The sequence below is a fragment of the Poecilia reticulata genome, linkage group LG15 (assembly GCF_000633615.1).
Source record: "Poecilia reticulata strain Guanapo linkage group LG15, Guppy_female_1.0+MT, whole genome shotgun sequence".
Taxonomy (NCBI): Eukaryota; Metazoa; Chordata; class Actinopteri; order Cyprinodontiformes; family Poeciliidae; genus Poecilia; species Poecilia reticulata.
The window spans coordinates 22,810,254-22,833,876 of NC_024345.1; the positions used below are offsets into that span (position 1 = coordinate 22,810,254).

At 38.1% G+C, this 23,623-nt stretch overlaps 1 protein-coding gene across 1 annotated transcript in view; it reads right to left on the reverse strand.

Moving 5' to 3' along the window:
• rmdn2 (regulator of microtubule dynamics 2) overlaps positions 1-17,669 on the reverse strand; it is a 35,004-nt gene extending 17,335 nt beyond the window's left edge. Inside the window, exons 1-6 of the mRNA XM_008430002.2 lie at positions 17,535-17,669; positions 16,107-16,215; positions 13,829-14,269; positions 1,611-1,773; positions 1,438-1,540; positions 55-115 (exon numbers count right to left, since the gene is read on the reverse strand). Coding sequence (XP_008428224.1) covers positions 55-115; positions 1,438-1,540; positions 1,611-1,773; positions 13,829-14,268 — 767 coding nt within the window. The 5' untranslated portion in view covers position 14,269; positions 16,107-16,215; positions 17,535-17,669. The remainder of the gene's footprint in view (positions 1-54; positions 116-1,437; positions 1,541-1,610; positions 1,774-13,828; positions 14,270-16,106; positions 16,216-17,534) is intronic.
• Between the last annotated feature and the right edge of the window lie 5,954 nt (positions 17,670-23,623).

Genomic DNA, 23,623 nt, shown 5'->3' on the forward strand with positions numbered 1-23,623 from the left:
AAGCATTTACCAGAATAAAATGATGAAAAAAAGGGAGAAAATGTTAAAACTTACCACTGATGACTTTCAGCACATTTGGGATTCACGGTAATGGCCTCTTCACCAACCGCTTTACCTAAAACAAAACGGTAAAAAGATATTAACTTCCATTTAAACACAAATTCAGCATTTATTTCTAAAGGTTGCATTGTGGATGTATCAGTAAAAATGTTTATAAACATGCATAAATAATTTTAGTTTCTCTTTTTGACAGAAAAAAATGAAGAATATTTGGTGCAATAAATGATTTGTTGACCAAAAGACGCCCATGAATCAACAAGCTGGGTTTTAGATAAAAGCGATGAAAACAAAAGTTAGATGATGAAACAGGAGGAGTTTTAAATCTGTCAGCGCTCCTTGGAAAATGTCGCATCTAATTGTGTCAAACTGTTCCTAAAATAGCGCCAGGTGTCTGCTGGCTGAGATGAGGAAGGATTAGAGTTCAGAGGAACAGGCCCGTCCAGTTTGGACCAGAGAAGACTCGTAAAAATAGTCTCTGTTCTTCAGGGGAAGAAAGAAAAACAAACGCTGCTGTCTGTAGGAAAAGGTTCAGGGACGTCACTGGAAAATGTTTGGTTTCGTCACAGACTCTGGAAAAAACTCAGATTGAATCATTTGCATAGACGGTTCAATGGAAAATAAAAAAACTGCATCGTTTTCCTTCAACTAATATATATAATAATGCCATAAATTAGGTATAAACCCAAAAAGTACGCTGGTGTTTGCTGATGATGCAGAACAAAATGTGGAAAAGTGAAGTCTTAAGCGTAATCATTGCATATTTTAAAATTCCTAATTTCACAGACATTTAATGGTAGTTGTAATACTTTGTTCAGCATTTTAAGCAGATTAAGAGAAACAACAATTTAGTTTTAAGTTTCTAGCCTAAAAAAATACCATAAAATAAATAAATGAGTATCAATTCAGTCAAAAATTAAAGTGTTAAATTATTAAAGAAACAATTTAAAGTAAAGAATCTGTTCAGAGTAAAGATTCAATTTAAAGTAAAGAATCTGTTCAGAGTAAAGATTCAATTTAAAGTAAAGAATCTGTTCAGAGTAAAGATTCAATTTAAAGTAAGGAATCTCTTCAGAGTCAAGACTGTTCAGATTAAAGAATCTGTTCAGAGTAAAGATTCCATTTAAAGTAAAGAATCTGTTCAAGTCAAGAATCTGTTTAGAATAAAGAATCTGTTCAAAGTCAAGAATCTATTCGGACTAAAGAATCTGTTCAGACTTGGGAATCTGTTCACTTTGGTTAGGACTGGACTGGAAATTGAGCTAAAGTCCAAATAAATCTCTATAAAACCTTCAGATAATCTGCTGATTAACATTTTAGACGTAATTACTGTTAAAAAATGTTAAACGTTCAGAGTGAGTCTTGTGATGTTTAAGTTACCGTTTTCTGCATGAGTCTTCTTCTCCTCCAGAGTGGTGCTGACGTCGTGAACGTCGCAGTACGCTCGGGTTAGCCGCCACAGAAACTCTGAGTTCTGCCCAAACTGCAGAAGTGAACCGCATCATGAGACGCCGCCATGTTTCCTGCCTCACTGGCAGAGGAAGTAAACTCACCTCGTCTCTCTGCTCCAGAAGGACGCTCAGGCTTTCCCTTTTGTCCGACTCGCCGCCCTGACGCAAGCGGTCGATTCTGTCGAGGAGGATGGATAGCTTGTCTGGAGTTTGCTCTTCATCGCTTTGCTCTTCATCCTCGGAGTCTGTCAGCGCCGTCATGTACCTGTAATCACAATCAATCAATGAAATAACAGGTTTCATCGACTCAAAGCTGCAATTTGTAGCTAATGTAGATGAGAAAGGTGCTTTAAGCTCTGGGGAAGCTTTAAATGTCCCAAAATGATACACTTTATAAAACTATTAGGAAAACTATGGGGGTGTTTTAGCCTAGGCTGAAAATTTCTAACATTGATTTTTATGCATTTTTATTATTTTTGGCATTTTCAAATGTAATTGACCCATTTCCCCGTTGAAAGTTGGTTATATTAGGGGGATCATCACACCTAAAACAAGTTTTTATTCTACTTTGAGGCTGCATGTGGTTATTTTGGGAACTGAACTGGGACAGAAGGACTTACGTGAACACAAAGTGCTTGTTTCTCCTTCTACATATCTTACAATGAAATGAACAAAAGAAATATTAAAAATACAAATAAAAAAGATTCTGGACAAGTTTCAAAGAACTGACTTGTAATCTTTTATATTGAGTGAAAAAAGCAGTAAAGCAGGAAGAACAGTCTTTCTCCAACTGTGGTTCCCTGGGCGCCCCTGGTGGTCAGAAAGGTACTGCATGTAAACGACCGTTTATCTGAGGGGCAATTTAACTTAATGTGATCTGCATGAGTCGGCAACAAACGTTTGAGAAACTGATTTAATACAAACTGCTTTTACTGCTAAATTTGGTAAACCAACAAACAGGCTGAAAGTTTCCACCTTCTTGCTCTCAATGAAGAAACAATAATCTTCTTATGAGCTTTTTCTTCTCACTAATCAACATTCAGAGCAATCTTGTCATAACGAGCATTTTCAATAAACCACATGCTACCAGGTGGTGATTATACCAGATCAATCTTCACGTCTTGTTTGCACACAAAAATGGCACCTGGTATGTTTACATAAGTGGGTAACTTAATTGTTTATAATTTTTAGTGGCTGACGTCTGACACTTGAAGAGTTTCCAGAAACATGGGGGAACTTGTTCAGCAGGGTACGGCACGCAACGCTCGCATTACACCTTTTAAGGAGCCTTTTCAATCGGAGGCGCAAACTTGCACCAACACCCAAAGCTAACACTTGAAAGCCAGGGGTAGAAATATAGGTGTAATAAAGTTAAAGGTAAGAATCAAAGATGCAGACACCATGAAAAGCGTCTATTAAGTGTTGGCAGCAGCTGCATGTGCGTCACTGGTGGTTAGAGAATATTTGGGGCCGTGAGGCACGGTTTAGAGGGGATGTGTCAGAGCGGGTCGCAGACGTAAACAATGTAGGTCCGACAGGTGTTTCATGCAAACGCCGCATGCTAACTCCACCCAATAACACACACTCTGACTGATGCACTGCAGCGGTTTTATTCATTTTATTCAGTACGAATCGGGACATGCCTGTGTTCTGGGATCAAGAAATCCTGCTCCACACCACGTTATTTATTAACAGAGCCACAATGGAGACGCTTCTATTGGATTAAAGATGGAAAGCAGCACCCAAATGTTCCTGATTAAAACTTTTATCAACTGATGAGAAAAGCGGGCCGCCTCATGCACGAAGGTGCTTTGGCAGTTTGCCGTTGTGGAGCTCTGAGGAGTGTTAGCACAACGCCAGGCAGGAAATGCATCCGGAATCACCTCAGAGTTCAACGTCTAAATAATGTAATGATAAGATAGAAAGTACAGCCAGTTTAAATTGGAGGATTTACAAATCAGAGCAGAATAAAATAATCTGGTTCAGCAGGTTCTAAAGTTACTAACATCCAGGGATTCCTCCAATGTATCGTAAGCCTGGCGGGCTGCCAGGCTTTAGTTGACCCCCCCGCCAGGCTAAGTGTTGCTTGTTTGTTTATTTTAAATATTTTTTTAAAAAACACATCAGTATCAGTGATAGTAAAGACAGGTTAAGCTAGGTTTAAATGTGACACAGTGAACCTGGCATAGATCACGTGTCACTTTTATCTTATTTATTTATAAGGAGAGGATTCACCTGCAACACCATGTATCAAAATTTGATAGATTGATTTGATTGAACATCTCAGTACTAACACCTCATTCGTCCTGTTAAGCACGGCGGTGGCTGGGTGATGATTTGGGCTCGTTGTGCAGCCACAGCACCATGAACTCCTCTGTATTCAACAGCATTTTGAAGGAAAATGTGACCCAAACTGGATCATCAACAGGACAATGATCCCAAATACAGAAACAAGACGACAGCAGCATGGCTGATTCAAGACGCATCGTCTTGAAATGGTCTAGTCAAAGTTTAGTCCTTAGTCCGATTGAAATGCTGCAGGAAGTGTCAGGAACTTGAAATCGTGTCATTTAATCCAAAGTTACATATTTGTAAAAGGCCACACGTTAATTTTCAGACTCGGCAGAAGAAACAGCAGCTAATTACTGGCCTTCATTTTCCTCACACGCAGCATTTCTGCAGAAGAGTGGAAGAACATCCAGACTTAACGCTATCAGGAACTTTAATCTCCGTCTGTTTTCATTCTAGAATTTTCGGTAAAGCGCTAAATCCTTTTAACAACCTTCCTCTTTATGCTAACTCCCCAAATAAACCCTAAAACCAAAACTCAAATTATTCGTTGGCCGACACACCTCGGCTTAAAAGACATCTAAATGGGCGTGCTTTCGTGTTTATCCTCATTCTTGTGGTCGCTTTTTTTCCCGTTTTAGTCTAGTCACACAAAATCACAAGGAGCTGCAACAAAAGTGGCCGATCTTCTGTTGAGCTGCGTCGTTCGCCCATTCATTCCCCGATTCATTCATGTTTCTTCATTCAGCAGTCGGCTTTGCCTCCCTCCAGTTATTTACTTAGTGGAGCTGGAGACACGCAGCGCAGGACCGAGCGATCGGTGCATTCCTGTCACGCCACTGCACGGCTCATGAATCTCGTATGTTGAAAGAAAGAAGACACTAAGGATGTTTTTGTATCACCATGTTTATGTAATGTGCGTTAGCTTGTTTTGGAGTCATTATTTTCTTTGCAGAGACCTTGGAAGTGACCGCCTCTGATAGAAGATGTCAAAATATTGCTAAATATGAACTTTATCGCTAACCAGGCGTTTCATCACCATATAAAACTCTGTTTTCCTCTGTGTAGTCAAATATCTATAGATAATTTGCTCACAACAGTTAAAAAAAAAAATCAGAAATGATGTTGCCTCATACACTGCAAAAACACAAAATCTTACCAAGAAATTTTGGTCTAGTTTCAAGTGCGAATATCTTTGCACACTAGAAATAAGACAAATTAACTTAAAGTAACTTTTTAGCAAGATATAGAGGCTTGTTTTAGATAAATAATTCATAAATATTGATGAAAAATGTTAGTTTTTTCACTTAAATCATGAGAAAAATGTCGTTACAAATGAAATAATCTGGTAACATAACTAATTATTTACTTAAAACACTAAAATAAAAAGTTATTTTAGTGACATAAAAATAACTTTTTATGTCACTAAAAAGTTATTTTTAAGTTAGCAAACTCGAAATAGGACTAAACTAATATATTTACACTAGAAGCTACATCAAAACTGGTAAGAGTTTGTGTTTTTGCAGTGTAGGCTTTCGTAAACCAACAAGGCCACACGTCTGTCTTAGCGTCTCTTAAGGCAGTAAGTACGACAGTAAATGTCGTACTTACCTCTTAGTATTTCACAGAGGTGGGTAAAGTACTTATTGTAATAATTGTAATGTAGTTATACTGTTTATGAGGAACGAGACGAGGGCTAGTTCTGAGCTTGTGGCCTGTTTATTGTTGTCATAGCAACTGCCATGACATTTAGTTACAGATACCTACCAAGATGGCTGTCTGCTACAAATTTCCCAGAAGTGTGACATCACCTGAGAACGATGTTTCCGGGAAATTTGCAACTGACAGAACCTTGTTATTCACATGAAGAGATTGCATTTCCTTCCCAAATCCGTTTAAACATTGATTGTATTCGTCCAATCAGGCCGTGAAGCTCCTCCACTTTCTACGCTTTCTACGATCGGCGGCAGCTTGTCCACATCGTCTGACATATTTTCCTTCTCTGCCTCATACGGGTCGATCCCGACAGCGGCCATTTTGTTCACGTATCTTTCTCTCGCACATTGGTCAAGAGTGTCCACATATTTTCTTTTTGCTTGTCCCCAAGCACATGCGTTTGCCTATTGAGATGGCGCGGATCATTTACGGTTCAGACTTTATCATCATCTATTGATATTGAACACGTGTCCATCCTGATGTATATTGCTACTGATTTATTGCCTTTTCAGGTTTTCAGTTCTGGACTAAAACTCTTTTCTTCTTCATCCCGTTTTGTTGCTCCGTATTCAGATGCAAGCAGACATTCAAAATGCCGCGACTGAATGCCACCTTGCAACACTCCACCTTTTGTAAAAAGTCAAGGATTAGAAGAGCCGCACTCTAATTTTCTACCGGCGCTGGGAATCAGCCACTCGGTTTGAAGACCCCAAGGGGCAAAGAAAGGATGTCTCAAAGGAGCTTAGCGGTGCCAGTCTCTGTGGTTACCCTGTTCAAAACAAACAAGAGTTACCATCCCAACATCTCTGGGCCTGGGAACATGCCGTCCAGCTTATTCATCGACTGTTGACAGTATCAATGAAAGGCTGCCTTAAACAATGCCTGACTGACTGGAGGGAGTCCAGTTATTTAGCCCCCATCCCTTCCTGAAAGCTGAACAGGGATTCTAATGCAGGGTTTACCCCTACACTGTAAAACGTAATGAGTGGAATTTACTTAAAAAGCTTAAGAAAACTGGGTGCCTTGAAAAAATGTACAACTTAAGTTTACACAACTTGATTAAATTGATAATTTCATGTTTAATGACATAAAATTGGCTGTAAAAGTAGTTGTCTTTACTTAAAAAATATACTCAAACCTGTTGCCTCAAAATGTTTAGCTTAAGTTAACAATGAGTGTAACTTAATAAATGTGACTATGTTGTAAACAAACACCCTAAGGTTCATGTTTTAGACTTGAAACTGCTTATAGGAACGTTTCATGTTATTGTTTACATCCGGAAAAAAGACGATTCTTTCATCCGTCTGTCACCGCGCTGCTGTGGTGGAACAACTAACAAAATAACGCCTGGAGTTATATATTATTAATTTAGTGCAGTTCGCCACAGCGAAGCGAGAAAAAAACGCAGAAAAACCGTTAAAAAACAACTGAAAACCTCGTTTTTTTCTCTCTCTCTGTGTGTCGGCTGCTACACACAGACTGGTTGCCATAGCAACAGGCTGACAACAGCTCCACTGGTGTATCAGGATTCAACACCAAAAAAACACGCAAACCTTTCCAACACTGGAACAGAACATTCAGTCCGTTACAGTTTTATGTTTTTAGGCTTGACGTTGATCGTTGCTATTAATTAGCTAGTTTAACACGGCGGTGGTTGATTAGCGAATTTAAACATCTGTGATGCGACCCGCAGACAGAGAGCTGGCGTCGCCTTTTTTAAATCAACCGAAACACAAAATTCCACAACACATCGACATGTTAAGGTTGTCGAAGTCAAGCTAGCGCAACTGGCCTACTGCCCTTCCCCTCGCCACTTGTTTTAAATCTAAACTTTTTCCTATCCCATTGTCGTAATGCTGAGAATTTACTGAAAATCCAACTTGGCTTCACTCAAATCAGCTTTTATTGAGACGTATTTAACTTGGCCAGATGCAGCAAGCATTTAGAAGGAAAGTGACTCAAATCCTGTTCCTGTAACTGAAAATAATTTCAGTTAATTTAACAAGGAACCGTACAAAGAAAAAACAAATTTAAATTTAATCATACTTTCCAATTGATCCTTGTGATCAAACAGTGCAGTACGCTCAATTAATTATTCAAAGTCACATCTAAGAAACGGTTTTTAACCGTTTTAACAAATCTATACATTTATTCCATTAGATACATTTTTAAATACACAAAAACATTTAAAAACATTTTAATATTTTGGACCCATGATGAATAAAATCCTTTTCCAATTAAAAAAAAAAACCATTTGCTTGATCTTAGTTTTATTTTCTTCTTGGCCTGTAAATAATTTTCACTCAACAATTTGGATACATGACAAAAAGTTTGTACACCCCTGGCACAGATGAAGCTTTGGAGTCTACCTAAAACATCTTAAAACACATTTCTGTGACAAAATGAAAAAAGTGGCTTAATTAGTTGTGGCACAATGCATTATGGGATAACTTGTTGGCCAGTCTAATACTTAACTTTTTCACATTGACTCAACTTCCATCCATCCATCCATCCATCCATTTTCTTACTCCCTTGTCCCTTAGTGGGGTCGGGAGGGTTTCTGGTGCCACCTGGACAGGTCGCCAGTCTGTCGCAGGGCAACACAGAGACACACAACCATGCACACACACACTCACCTAGGGGCAATTTGGAGAGGCCAATTAACCTGACAGTCATGTTTTTGGACTGTGGGAGGAAACCGGAGTACCCGGAGAAAACCCACCATGCACAGGGAGAACATGCAAACTCCATGCAGAAAGACCGGGGCCGGGAATCAAACCCAGAACCTTCTTGCTGCAAGGCAGCAGCTCCACCAACTGCTCCACTGTGCAGCCCTATTGACTCAACTTGAAAAGATTAATTTATCAAGCATTTTCTATCCAAAAGTTCAGGCCGCTCGTTAAATACGAGGACAAACGAGTTGATGAAATGTTCTGTGAAGCAGAAAGTTTTGTTCGCCTCAGCAGGTGAATAACAAAACCTGTCACCTGTTTGTGACAACCAGGAGACGACATCACAAGGCGGTAATGAAGGAAGCAGTGGCTGTTTAATTGCTGCCGGTTTCGTCTCTACTGTACGGCTATAAATAGCATCTCTGCTTGGATGTGGTGAAACTTTGTTCCAGAAATAGCTGAGGGGGAAAAACGGAGTGGAAACTGAGTTTACACAATCCCATATGAAAAAATACCTTCGGCAACAACGTTCCATGAAAGATACACTGAACGTGGCAGTTTCTGTTGACGTCCACCTGCAGAATGAGAGTCTGTTAAACGTTTTGTCACGTCAGCCGAACTGTAGAGTCACGTTTTCACAGGCCAAGAAAAAAAACTAAAAACTAAAATGAAGCAATTAAAGTCGCCCAATACATTTATTTTTCTTGTTGCTGGTAAGGGATTATATTCATCGTATATCCAAACCGTTTAAAGGATTTTGCACGTTTGCTGTATTAAAAGTAAGGCATCTAATTTTCAAATTATTTTCGGCTCAACTGAACAAAATTTTTATAAAAATAAAAGGTTTCTTAAATAGAAAGTTTGAAGTGGAGCCTCCTGCACAACCAACACTAATGCAGCGAGTTGCTTCTGGATGGAAAGTCAACAACAAAGCACTTGTCCTTTCCAGCAGCCATTGTACAGTGCATGCATGCTGGAGCTCAGCTTAGGTTGCTAGGTAACGGGGTGGGCTTCATTGGGGTTGCTAGGTAACGGCTCAGTGTGACAGGAGGCTTTTGAAACAACTCATTTTTCAGACACCAAAAGACATTAATTTATTGCCAGAAACTGTCTGGATGTTTTTGAAGCACTTTAGCTGCTTTTAAAAACAGTTGAGGCTCAAATGGAAGCATAATTAAAAATATGCAAAAGATGAATTTTGCATAATAGGTTCCCCTTTAATCTTTTTATACATCATCAACTTATTATCAGCAGGAAGACTTTGAAATGAGCATTTCAAAGAAAGACCCACACAGACTGAGCTGGTCACGACATATTTTGATAACTTTATAAGCGCTTTTCTCATCAAAACAACTTTTTCTCGTAATTCTTTTAGGCTAACCCTAATACTTTGTCCTACAACTGATGACTGAATAAAAGCCACTTTTACAAAAAACAAAAATAAAAAAAAATCAATTACATTTGGAAATTGGCTCTGGTTTATTGTCCAGCCCTAATTGAATGTTGAGTAATCAATTAAAAACACAGCTGTGGGTGGTCAGACTCTTCAAACATGTTATTCCTCTGTTCACAGAGGCCCCCGGAAAAACAAAGGTGAATAAATGTGTTTGTTTGGCTGAGCGCCTCCAATTAATCCGACGATACGGAGGTGAACGTCTCGCGATCTGACAGGTGTGGAGCAGAGCCTGAATGGCGTCATGTGGAAGCTCGACTAAAGCTTTTAATCACAAAGCAGACAATGAGCGCCTTTTTCCTCCTTCTTAGCATTTCTGAACAGGCTTGCCCCGCACACAAACAAAACTCTGCCTAACATCTGCTTAAATCAACTATCCAGTGTCAGAAATGCTATTTTTTGGAAGAGAAAAAAGAGAGGTTGTAATGTCCTTGAGCTACGGCGATGTGATCCAAATAAACTCAGTGGGAACTGAATTACAAGTTCCTACAAGACGTCTTCAGATGGGGGCGCTGACATCTTGGCTCGTGGCGGCGCGATTGATGGATCTCCTTTCGAACAGAGAGCGAGTCTCTGTGACATAAACAGCTAACAGTTCTGCAGAACTGATGTGCATCGTGACCCTGCAGTTAGGCTTAAACTGTCACACTGGTCACAGGTGGGCGACCTCTGCAAACACGAAGGACAAACCGAAGTAATAAAATAATAATTACAATATTGGTCTGAAGAGACAAGGAAAAAAAGCAACAAAAACCATTAGGCTTGCATAACTGATCACTTCCAGGGTGTAATAAAGTCATGCTTTCACACACACATCCATCATTTTCAGCAACAACACAACATGCTGCTGTTTCTATTTCACTGGCGCCCCCTGTTGGTAATCTGCTGCCAAGATGGAGAAGATTTCCAAACAATTCGAATGAAAATACTTTTTTCTTCCCGTAAACTTCGACTGTAACATTAGGTTTGACTGGGGTAAAACCTAATGTTACTTAATGTTACCTAATGTGCTTTAAAAATGATGACCACACTGCAAAAACACAAAATCTTACCAATAATTTTAGTCTAGTTTCTAGTGCAAATATCTTAGTACACTTAAAATAAGCTAGAACTATTTTAAGTGTACTAAAATAGTATTAAAAGCCACTTTTGTTGATTGATTAACTGATGAAAAAGTTCTAGGTACACAGATTATTTCAAGACATTTTTCCCATGTTATAAGTGAAATAATCTGTCAGTGGAACTAGAACTTTTAATTAATGAATTATTTACTTAAAATAAGCTCATATTTGTTGTTGGGAAGTTATTTTAAGTTAATTCTGTCTTATTTAAAGTTAACTAAGATATTTTCATTAGAAGCTGGACCAGAAATGCTTGGTTATGTTTTGTGTTTTTGCAGTGTGAGCAAATCCTGAGCATGCAGAGGATTAGAGACGTTGTCTCGCTCCGGTAGGCGAACAGAACACACTCCCTTTCATCAGCGCGCACGCACGCACGCACGCACGCACGCACGCACGCACGCACGCACGCACGCACGCACGCACGCACGCACACACACACACACACACAGTCCATAGAAATAACAGAGTGGCAGGGAGGGTTCTTTAATTATGAGAGGTGTGTGTGTTTGGTGATTTCTGTTAAACCTGAGCTGTAATTAAAAGCACCTGATGTGGCTGCCGGCTGCAAGCAGACACCAGCGAACCGCGTCGCAGCTGCTCTGGCAGCCAGTGGCACGGCTGGTTGTAACGTCGCAGCTGAAATGTTCCTGAAATGTTATGATGTGTAGCCGTTTTCCACCAATCAGCCGTCTGGATCCCACTTCAACAAACATGCATGACCTGAAACTAAATGAGCTGCAGGCTCTGGGCGACGCCCGGCTTCAGTCGGGTTACGCAACATTCACTCAGGTAGTGATGTAAGCCAGGGGTGCCCAAAGTGAGGCCTGGGGGCCACTTGTGGCCCTTGGACTGATTTTGTGCAGCCCCCCCACCTGATATTCAAAAATTATACAAATTTGTCTACTAATACTACTTTTGTGTTTCTGGAAATCATAATATGTAGGACCAAAACAATTAATCGATTGTTAAAATAATAGTCAATTAATTTAGCGACTGGAGTAGAAAGACTCTGGAAAAGGCTATTTGATAAAAGGACAAAACCTTCAGAGCAGCAACTAACTGAACATTTTTAATTTAAGATAAAAAAAACCTGTCTTCTACCCAGAACTCCTTAAATGTATAATGTTATCATCACCTGATTCAAATTCTTTAAAAAATCTATTAATCACCTTTGGCTGTCCAATTATTCACCAAATAATCTAAAATAATAACCAGATCAATCCTACACTGTATAGATGTTGAGTCAGGTAGAAAGGATTTTCTTTTTGTTCACTAAAGGAATCCTGTGTTGTTGCATTTTAGGCAATAAAATGTTTATTTTTTATTCAAAAAACGAATTTAATGAATGCCAACCGTAGTTTCTCATTTTATTTGATTACCAGACATGACTAGAGCTGCATCATTGCAACAATATCTGTCTATTTTCTTCATGCCCGTTTCTCATCAGTTCTTCCATCACTCTGTGACCTTTGACCTTTGGATGAATATGTCTGAGTTGAGCTTTGGTTCAACGGGCTAAAAGTCACATTGGCGTCTAAAACACAATTCATGACATTTTGAATATTTCAGCCCGATGATTTTCAGAGAGTTGAAGTGAAGGTGAGAAAGAAAAATCTAATTTCAAAGTACATTTTTATTTTTTACAAATGTAATCTGCTTTTCAGTCATTATTGGATTATTAAATGGAGATCGAAGATAGAAATAGCCTCTGATGATCCACCCTTCTTAATTTCCACGCTCGGTTTTCTGATCGGTATCCAATCAAATTTATCAAGCTGCTTTTCTCTTTAAACTAGAAATGGGAAAATTTCTGACGAGAAAAGACAAAAGGAATCGTCCAGATTCCCCGCTGCTGGAAAAACCAGAACCATGAGGATTAAATGAAATTTGATGGGATTAATATAAAAATGCCCTCCACGCATGACGTCACGCTGCAAGAAGATGATTAGCAAAACTGTCTGTTTTCGTCAAAGCAGTTTATGTGAAAAACTGTTTTCTCAGTCGTTCATTTGTGATAAATGAATAAAGCACAAGAGAAACTCCAGTCCTGCCTCCAGACCTTGGATTAATCTCTGTCACTTTGCTGCTGGTGTTTGTTTTCACAAGTCGAACCTTTTAAAAGGAAAAAGAAACCATCTGCTGTTTACTCAATCTGAGGCTGGCGTGGGTTCAAGGTGCCGGTTCACGGTTGAAGAAGCTGCTTGATTATTCTGCCGTTTCTACCCAGCACCTTAGGCTAATGTGTCACAGGGTAATTTGAAACATAAAACGATCAGACTGGGTCCACAGGTGGGGAAGAAAATCCATTCACTTTTATGCTGAATTAAAAAGGGGAAATAACCAACAGAAGCTATAATTTCCTCCATAATTGGACACGTTAGCTTGGCTCATTGTTTATGTTTTAAGTTCTGGAGTCTGTTGTAATCAAGCGGCCAAAGTAAGTACTGATAATTTATTTTAACAAACTTAAGATGGGAATCATATTCAGATTCAGACACATGGAGGAAACTGACAAAACTAACAGTAAATAAAATGCACTGACACTAAACCACATAAATCAGTGGTTTAAAGTTTAATAAAATGTTGTGGAAAAGTGGCCAAAATTTCTCCACAAAGATGTTGTGTGGAGCTTAAAACTGGTGTTAAAACTGGTCTGTAAGCTACTGAATAACCAGGTGTAATTGGCACCTGTAGCACCTGTTTTATTTCCAACCTGCCAGTGGAAATAAAACTTTTAAAATCAATATTAAGGATCAATTGATTCAAAACAAGCTCCAACAGTTTGCTGAAAAGTTACTTGTAAGTCAGTTTTCTCTTGTTTCAAATGTAATAAGATATTTGCACTACAAACTAGACAAAAATACTTGGTAAGATTTTGTGTTTTTGCAGTGTAGAAGCTCCTTATATTGCTACTTATTCTTACTTACTGTTTAATTTACTTCTTCTATATCTGGACTTACTTTTAGCTGATTTTCAGATATTCCAGGTCGTTAGTTTTCGGACCTTTTGGGGCTGATTGCATGCAGAGATGCTTTAATATTTGGATCATTTTGCCCCTGACAGACTCACCCTCCCTCGCTCTCTGCGTCCTCTGAGCTCTGTCCCTCTGGGCTGCTGGCGGCGCCCGCTGCTCTTTTCCTCCTCGCCGCTGCCGTCCTGTGCTGGGCGCCGACTCGCCGTGCCTCGCTGTGGCCCTTCAGCTCCTCCCTGACTTGGTCCGGCAGGGCGGGAAGCGCCGTCTTCAGCGCCTTCATCTCTTCCTTCAGCTCAGACACACACTGGATCAGGGCCTCCAGGCGCTCCAGCACCTCGGCCTGACCCCTGGGCAGAACAGGGCCGTCCACCAGCATCAGGCCGGATCCCGGGTCGTTGGTGCCGTTCTGGTAGTATCCCGGCCAGGAGACTCTTCGCTTGGATCTTAAGCCGCGGTAACACACCACAGCCAGGCTGATGCCGGCCACTCCGGCCAGCGCTCCCAGAACCAGAACCTTGCTGTCTGTCTGAGCCATCCTGCAGGGAAACACACAAAACGGTGCTGCTAGGAATGTCACAATAATCAATAGATCAATTGATCACATGATCAAAAGGAACTCAGTAATTTCCATTTGCATAGTTCCTGGTTTGTCTCTTTTCACCTGGATGATGAACGTCTTCAGTTTGGTGCTTTGCTCTCAGATACGACAATTTTCTTTACACTTTATAATTTATTTGTTTCTGCTGTTTTGTTTATTTTGAATATTTAAAATGTTTTCGGTTTCAGTGTTAAATATTCATTAGCATTCAAAGATTTTTTTTATTTTTGAGAATGTGTTCTTGCATTTTTATGTCATTAGTTAAAATGGTCTCAAAACAAGTTTTATAGTTTATCGCAAGAACTTCCGGGACAATTTATCGCCCAGCAACATTTGTCATAGTGACAGCTCTTCTTTCATCAGGTTTAGCAAAAGCCTACATAAAACGAGGTCTGTCATGGCAAAAAAATTCAACTGGATGATAAATACAATGAACAATAATATTATTTCTGTCACGTAATATAATGGCGATGGCATAATAATAAAGCAGGAACACATTCTCAAGATTCTCAATAACCTTTAAATTCTACTGAACATTTAACACTGGAACTGGAAGACATTTTAAATAGCCAAAATAAATAAACAAGACAACAGAAACAACAAATAAAATTAATTATGGCGTCTCTGTAAACAAAATTGTTGCAGTTGAGACCAAAGCAGCAGATTGAAGACTTCTGTCATCAGGTTTTTGTAGGAAGAAAGAGAAAAGAGAGAAATGGAAAATGTTGCTCTGGTTTGAATTTATCATGACTAATAGACTTATTCCTTATTCAAATTCAATTCAAAACACTGTATTGATCCCAAGGGGAAACTAAATGTTGTAACTCATATTAATCCAAATGGTTGTTGGCAGGGAAGATCTCCCATAGAAGTCTGTATTACAGCACATTTGAAGAAAAAGCGTAAATATTAATACAACGTGTATCATCTATTTTTAATCACCTGAGCACACCGGACTTTCGTGCATTTTCAACCTTTACTGAGACATAAATCCAGGAACATTTCAACAGAAAAACAACCAAATAATCTTTTGTTTCCCTTCTGACTTGCTGCTGTCGCACCTGAATTTCCCTACTGTGGGACAATAGAGGATATTTCTATTCTGCTCAGTTTGACAAATGTCAGATTGTTGGTAAAATATATCTTATAATGATCATGTTTTCATTATTTTGGCTACAGATACTGTTAGCAAAAATTTTATTCACTCAGTGTTTGCTTTATTTTTTTTCACTTTCACTAAAGTCTTCTTTTATTACTTTATTTTATTTATACTGTATTTATAATTCCCATCAGTCTCCTGCAGTACTGATCCATATTTCTGAATTTTAATCTACTTTCCGACACCTTTGTCTAAAAATAACGCGACACCAAGCTGAATAATCTCTGTAGTGCCCAGTTTGCAGAGTGTTGTTGTTGTGTCTGGCCAGTTAGCAGAGATAATTGGATCACCATGTTAATCATGTAATCATGAACCAGGGGGTGTTAAGTCTCCGCTGACACGAAAGCTGCGAAATATTCAAATAAATATTTCAAACCGCGTCTGAACTTTGCTTTAAGCTTCACAGGTTTACTCCATAAAGTCTTAACAGCGTCAAAACAAGCTAGGTGCGTTAATTAGCGATGGCAAAGTCAAAGCTAGCACTGAAACGCGGCATTTGGCTTAACACAACCAGTTTATACTGGTTTCCTTCCAGTTAGACCCAACAACAACTTCTTCACTCAGAAACTGGGAGTTTTACAACAAAAACGTAAGTTTCCATCATGACACGTCTTACCTCAATGGTACGATGGGAGCTACTTCTGTTGACTTGACAGCTCGCGGGAGCAACGATCAAAACGTTCCGTGTGGAATTATGCGTCACAAGAGAAGGTTCCGGGTGAACGCTAAAAGAAAATTAAATATAATAAATTAATTAAAGTCAAAGTAAAAAAAATATAATGAACTAAAATAATAAGAGGAAATGAATAAGTTGAATGAATTAAAATTGAATAAATATAAATACAATAAAATAAAGTAATAAAAAAGAAAATAAAGCAAACACTGAGTGAATAAAATTTTTGCTTAGTAAAATGATATAAAAAAAAGTAAATTAAAAGAAAAATGAAAGGAAATTAATTAATTTAAGGTACAATAGAAACAATATAACAAAATAAATGATGTTCTTCAACATACAGTGCAGACTAAAAAAATTATATAACATTTTTTTTATATAAATGGGAGTTTCCTTACGTAATGATGCTGCTACATTCTACATTAAACTGAATGGGTCAATAATAACAGTGAAATAAAATTTAACAAATTAGTTTAAGTAGAAATAAAATAAAACAATACACTAATTGAATAAATGGTGTCTACTATGGAGAAAATAAACATATTTGACAAAAATTAAGCCGTAAAATACAAATTTAGATGTTAGTCTTTTCAGGTAATGTGGCTTTGTTTTCCCATGATGTATTTAAATAAATTAGTATTCATCAGAAATGGGAATTTCACAACAACAGGTCTTTCCAAACTATTACTGTTGTGTAAGAAACCTGAATTTTAACACATAGAAACTGCAGAAACTTTTTCACTTAAACATTTTGCTAAATAAAATAAAAATGTAAAAATTAACTGAAGTTAAAGTAAAAAAAGAATATAATATAAAACATAAAATAAAATAATAAACTGAATTATTTAATTAGATCAACAGTAAGATGATTTTTTAAAAACTGGTAAACAGCCAAAAGTAAAAATTAAATTAATTAAAAGGTTTATTGGAGCTGAAAAATTTAAATAAGGAGTTTAAGTGTAAAAAGATAAATTTCTATAAGGTTGAATTTGAGGTGTTTAAAAAAAAAACAGGTCTAACTTTTACAATCGCACAAGAAACGAGGAACCTTTTTATCAACGTTTTTATTTTACTTCCACTTTTTTGGACTTTTTTCCCCCCATGTCAGATTTTTTGTCCTGTGATTTCTATCAACCACTAAACCTGTTTGTATCGTCTTTCCATGCGTTGCAGCAATTCATGTTTAATCAGAAACCAGATGATCAAAGTTCATCACAACAGCAAGAGCATGAAACCTCTAACTTTATATTTGAACCTCTCTCTTCCTCCCTTGGATTAAAACTTAAGTCTACATATAAACATAAAAGCTTTTATGATCCACTTTAATTGTTCTGAGTTTAACTCTGCAGTATGAAGCTGAAACAAACTCACCTCGGCAGAAAGTCTTTCCTTTCAGCGCGTTTCTGGTTTAATGTGCACTGTGGCCTGAAATGTTGCTACACATTCATTATCGGAGCAACCTTGGACCTGCAGCCAGAGCACCGAGCCGTCCGGCTGATTTAAGTCCAATCTGATGTGGAGGAAAGTTCAGGGAGTTGATGTGATTTACGGGGGAAAATGGCAAAAAAAAAAAAAAAAAAAAAAAAAGTGACAAGGTATGGTGTAAAATTTACTATTTTGAGCTTCACTTCATCATATTTTTCCTGCATCAAAGCCAAACCTGGAGTGTTACTTTGATGTTTTTCATGCATGTTTGAGAAATCCTTTAATCTCCATGGCAACCAATCAGCTGTGCAAAACGCCTGGGTGGACTTAGCCCCGCCTTTGAGGCGAAGCTCCTCCTCTGAGCTGCAGCTTCCAAAAGAGCAACGAAGTTTTAAATAAAACGCGACTCTGGAAGGCAAGTCAAATAACTGAATAAAATAATTAACAAATAAATCTCAATAAATGTAAAAATATAGTAGACACACAGAAACACGTTAAGGAAAAATAAATAAAAAGGATAAATACATAACAAATAGGTAAATAAATGAATTAAATAAAGATCAGGTATTAAATGGATTAGCTGTTGAGCTATTATTTACTCAGTTTGACTTTATTGCCATGAAATTCAACATGTTTATTCTCGAGTTTTGTCCTTTTTCCTTCTGCTATTTTTTATCTCTTATGTACGTGTGGGAGAAATTCAAACACCCAACAGTTACCGTATTTCAAACAGGTATTTCTAATTGTGCTTATTTATTTTGGCAGACGTAAACGAACTACATTTTTAGCTGCAGAGAGGAATGAAGGCAGGGAGTTTCCTTACATAATGATGCTGCTACGTGCAGTTTCTGCCTCGCTCTCTGAACGCAGCATTGTTCTTCATGCCCACAGCCTGCATTCAGGAACAAAAAGCCCACCTGAAACCCAGAGGCATGGCAGCACAAAAAAAAAAAAACTAAAATAAAGAGAAACCTGGGGCTGGCCCTGCAGATATGCTGATAAGGCAGCATGGCCTCGCTCCTCTGGGTCAAAGAAGAGCTGATACGGTCGACAGGCTCCTCTCAGCCGGACGCCACACAGAGGGAGCAGCAGCAGTAATAGATTATTGATCAATGTTTAATTTGTTATGTTTCAAAAGCAACTCTAAAGGGTTTTTAGTCTAGATTTACAGGAACTTGGTGTTTTGGCTGTTTTGCAGTTTTCTGGAGGTTTGTTTAAGATTTGTGGTGCTGAATGCTTCTATGCACATGCTTAGTTCTGGTTCTGTAGAGCAGAACCAGACCTGAAAGGTCTTCTGGTGCTGATCTGCTGTTAGTGATTTATAAACTAACAGCAGTATTTTGAAGCCTATTGTCTCAGATGAAGGACTTTAGAACTGGGTGATTTTCTCCATCTTACTGGTTTTAGTGAGAACACAAGCAGCAGCAATCTGGATTTTTCCAAAATTCATTTTTCCCCCTCCTCCCCCAAAAATTCAGACTTTTTTTGTCTATAAAACACCACGCAGCTTTATATTTTGGTTCATCTGATGACCATAATAATGTTTTGATCAGTTACGCTGTACTTGAGTCACTTTTTTACCTTTTTAGTAGACAGCTACTTTTTACTTTTACTTGAGTAAAAAGAAGTGGAATTGGTGCAGCTCTTACTTGAGTAAAACCTTTGGGTTCTCCTCTGATGCTCAGGACTTCTGAAAGTCCAGAAAAAGTGAGATTGCATCAGAGAACCGCTCTGGGTTTAATCTCTTCCTTCCTCTTTGTCTTTAAAACATCACAAAGTCAGAAAAGCTCCACACAAACTTGTATTTACTGAACCTTGAGCCACTTCCGGATGTGATTTCTCAGCTAAAATGATACTTTAGTTGTAAAAATCCTCTCAGATGTAACATCAGCACATTCCCGGCCTTGAACTACTCTTCTGTACTTCACCCAGAGTTCAACAGTAAACACAAAAACTTCCTGCACTCATCCGCTCTAAGAGATCCTTAAAGCTATCAACAAAACATTTTGTCTAAACAATAAACAATTTACATTTAAATTCTCCAAGGATTTCCACATTCAGCCATAAAAAAGACGGAAGCGGCTGCATTCCTTTCTGTTGTCGTGCAGCTGTTGTCCAGCAGGGGGCGCCGTCAGAGTGAGTGTTGGGATGAGCAGCAGGATGAGGATTATGACGCTGCAGAGGCAGACATGTTGCTCCTCCCGGGCTGAATCTTTACTCTGGTGGAAACGATGAGTTTCATCAGCAGTCTGGACCGAATGAGACGCAACATCTCTGCGGCTCAGCCTGGAATAAAAAGATTAAGATAAACACAGTCTGCACGTTATGCCGACAACATTACCCAGCATGCACCTGTGAGCGCGACAATGAGACAACAGCCTGAGTCACGTCTGAAAAAACAACTGAATGATTTTAATGTCAGCAGAAGTCTTTGTTGGAGCTGCACAGTGGCGCAGTCGGAGGAGCTGTTGCCTTGCAGCAAGAAGGTTCTGGGTTTGATTCCCGGCCCCGGTCCTTCTGCATGGAGTTTGCATGTTCTCCCTGTGCATGGTGGGTTTTCTCCGGGTTCTCCGGTTTCCTCCCATAGTCCAAAAACATGACTGTCAGGTTAATTGGTCTGTCTAAATTGCCCCTAGGTGTGAGTGTGTGTGTGCATGGTTGTGTGTCCTGTGTGTCTCTGTGTTGCCCTGCGACAGACTGGCGACCTGTCCAGGGTGACCCCGCCTCTCGCCCGGAACGTTAGCTGGAGAGGCACCAGCACCTCCTGACCCCACTGAGGGACAAAGGTGTCAACAAAATGGATGGACAGAAGTCTTTATTAAGTGTTCAGCTAAAGCTGTTCTGTGTAATTTGTTTGAGAAACTTTAGCCTTAAAATATAAACTTTTCTCCCAAACTGAACCTATTTTTAGGTTTTCAACGTTTAGTCCAGCAAATAAAACAGATTTAAAACCACAAAGGTTACAAAATCCTTAGAAAAAGGTAATAATTTTTCAATATTAGCTACTATCTATTTTAAGGTTTTAAACCATCTAAACAAAACCAGTAAAGTCACAAAAGTTAATAATTTTGACAATTATCTACTATTTTTAGGTCTAAACCTATTTTTGGATTTTTTCACATTCAGCCTAGCTAAGCAAAACTTATTTAGAGTCATAAAAGTTACAAAGTCTTTAAAATAGAAATAATAATTAAAAAAACTACCTTTTTGATAGTTTTTTTTGTTGTTGTTGCTATTTTTGGTTCTACATCTATTTTTAGATTTCAGTGGACAGTGAATGAATATGTTCTTCCATTGGATGAATTCTGATGCAAAAGTTTTTGTACTTTTAGAGTCAAAAACTCTAAAAGACTCGGTCCAAAGTCCAGCCTGGCGGCCATTTTGTTCCTGAAATGATTCCGAGTCTCCTGACCACAAGACTAATTTGATCCACCACAGCCGATGCAAAAGGCCAAGATTTTTATAGAAAAATTACAAACTTCTTCAAGTTAAAAGTTTAAAATACAACAATTTTACTTTCATTTTAATGTAATAATAAACAGGAGAACAAGAATTTGCTGCATTTTAAACTTTCATCACTTGAATCGTTAAACACATTAAAGCTCCTGGGGATTTGGGTACGGCTGCGCCTCGACCCGCATTTGGGATTTGGTATTCAAATGGAAATGCAAAGTTTTTGAATGAAACCGTGGCTGCAGGTGCAGAGAAACAGGCTGAAAGGCTGCAGGGTCGTTTGGTTCCGATCAAGAGTTTCCTCCCATTTTAAACTCTAATGAAACTTTGGATTCTTCTACAATTAAATGCTGGAGACATTAAAGTTTGGGCCTTTGTAGAAAATATAGTTGAAACCAGATATTTACATACACTATAAAATATTAACTCAACGTCTGACATCAAAACAGACTGAAGTTTTAGGACTGACATAGAACTGTGTTGTGGTTTTTAGTAAACTGTGACTAAAATAATAAAGAATTTAGGCTTTAAAAAAAAAAAAAAAAAAAATATATATATATATATATATATATAGAGAGAGAGAGAGAGAGAGATTCCCCCCATTTAGATCTTTAAAGAAAAAAAGGAATAATTTTTGACAATTATCTACTATTTTTAACCTTTAAACCTCTTTTAGACTAAACAAAACTCTGATAAATATTCAATTTAAAAAATATATAATGGTAATAAATGAACTTATTTTTTACTCATGACCTGCCTTAGCGCTGAAATGTGCTAAAAAATAAATTTGATTGATTGATAGAAATAAATGTTTGCCTTGGAAGTTTCTCAAATGTATCTATTATAGTGAATGATTGTTGTGTGTGGCCATTTATTTCCTTTTTCTAAGTAATTCTATAACATTTGATGGTTCCACTATAAAATGTATTACTTCTCCTTTAAGGAAAAGTTTGAAAAATATTTTTCTTTATAATAATAATATTTGGTTATTTAATGTTTTTGCTCATGTATCTTTTGTAGCTCTAAACAGTCGAACCAGTTATTTAAAAATCCACCAATCAGAAGCCTGATTGGCTGATATTAGGAGCATATTACCATTAGTGTATGTAAACTTCTGACTCATCTTTGTGAGACAAATAATGCTTCAATTGACATTAAAATATTCATTTAAATGATCTAAAGATGAACCAGAGCTGTTCTAATTTTTAAATACTCTTAATTGTTTTAACTCTGTAACTTTAAATTAATTGTCTCAAATCTTTTTGATCATTTTGTTGTGAAACTGATGATCTTTTCATTTAATTAAAGGCCCCGCAAGGCTACAAACACTGTGATGCAGGGATTAAATTGTGTTTCTTTTATCTGCCCCCATCAAATAAACAATAAAGTTACTATAAAAAGTTTACAATACAGTAATTTAATTTGGCATCAATACTGGACAGATTAGCAATTTTTTCTCACAAATTCACCAATAAAATATTTGGGATTAAGGCAGATTATTGTTTTTAACCGAGTATTTGGCCTCATTAAAAGGAAACTGAATTATTTAGGAAACGTTTCACAAATAGCAAACATTTTAACTGAAGTTTCCTCAAACACAGAAACTCATTAAATAAACTTAAGTTTCTGCTTCACACTGCAAAAACACAAAATCCTACCAAGGAGTTTTAGTCCAGGTTCTAGAGCAAATATCTTAGTTCGCTTAAAATAAGATAAAACTAATTTACAGTCAGTAATTCCTTAATATTGATTTTAAACGTTGTGGTTTCGTTGGCAGATTATTTCACTTCTAATGTGGCAAAATGTTTTGTTATAAATAGACATAATTTGCCAGTGGAAACAGTATTTTTTAAAACAAGCTGAAAAGTTACTTTTCTCTTATTTCAAATGTACTAGCATATTTGCACTGGACCAAATAAAACTTGGTAAGATTTTGTGTTTTTGCAGTGCAGTGAAGCGTTACTCCTCTGAAGCGGCTTTCACACGTCATAATGAAAAGTAAAAACAACAACAACAAAGACGGAGCCGAGCAGAACAAACATCTCCAGACCTTCCCGTTTCTCATGCTTCTCCTGCTTCATTTGTGCGGTTGCTGAGTGAAAGCCACCAGTGGCAGAGAGGCCCAGAATAGCCGAGGGTGGGGAAGGCCGGCCGGCGCTGCATGTGGGATGTAGCGTCTCTAAACCATCTGCTAGCCTGTGGAATGGAGGCTGCTTCCGCGTGCATGCCAGTGGTCGGAGCCGGGCCTACACACCCTCAGCTATTTCTGTCCTCCTCTGTGTAGCCACTCTCTAATTCTAGCTTCTCTTCTTCTTCTCGTACGGCCTTTGGGAGATGACAAGTATCTCACAACATAATGGAGAATAAAGCTCTGACGACTGTTTTAAATGTATAAACTTGAGCAACAATTGACACGTTTTTGTACCTACATTTGGGTCTCACCTGGTTCTAAAAACTTAAAAACAAAAAGACCATCCAGCCGGTTTATGGGAATAAGTTATTAATTTTTGGTGTCTGGAAAATGAGCCGTTTCAAAAACCTTCAAGATGTAACATCACAAATCAGCAGGCACTGCCCGTTAC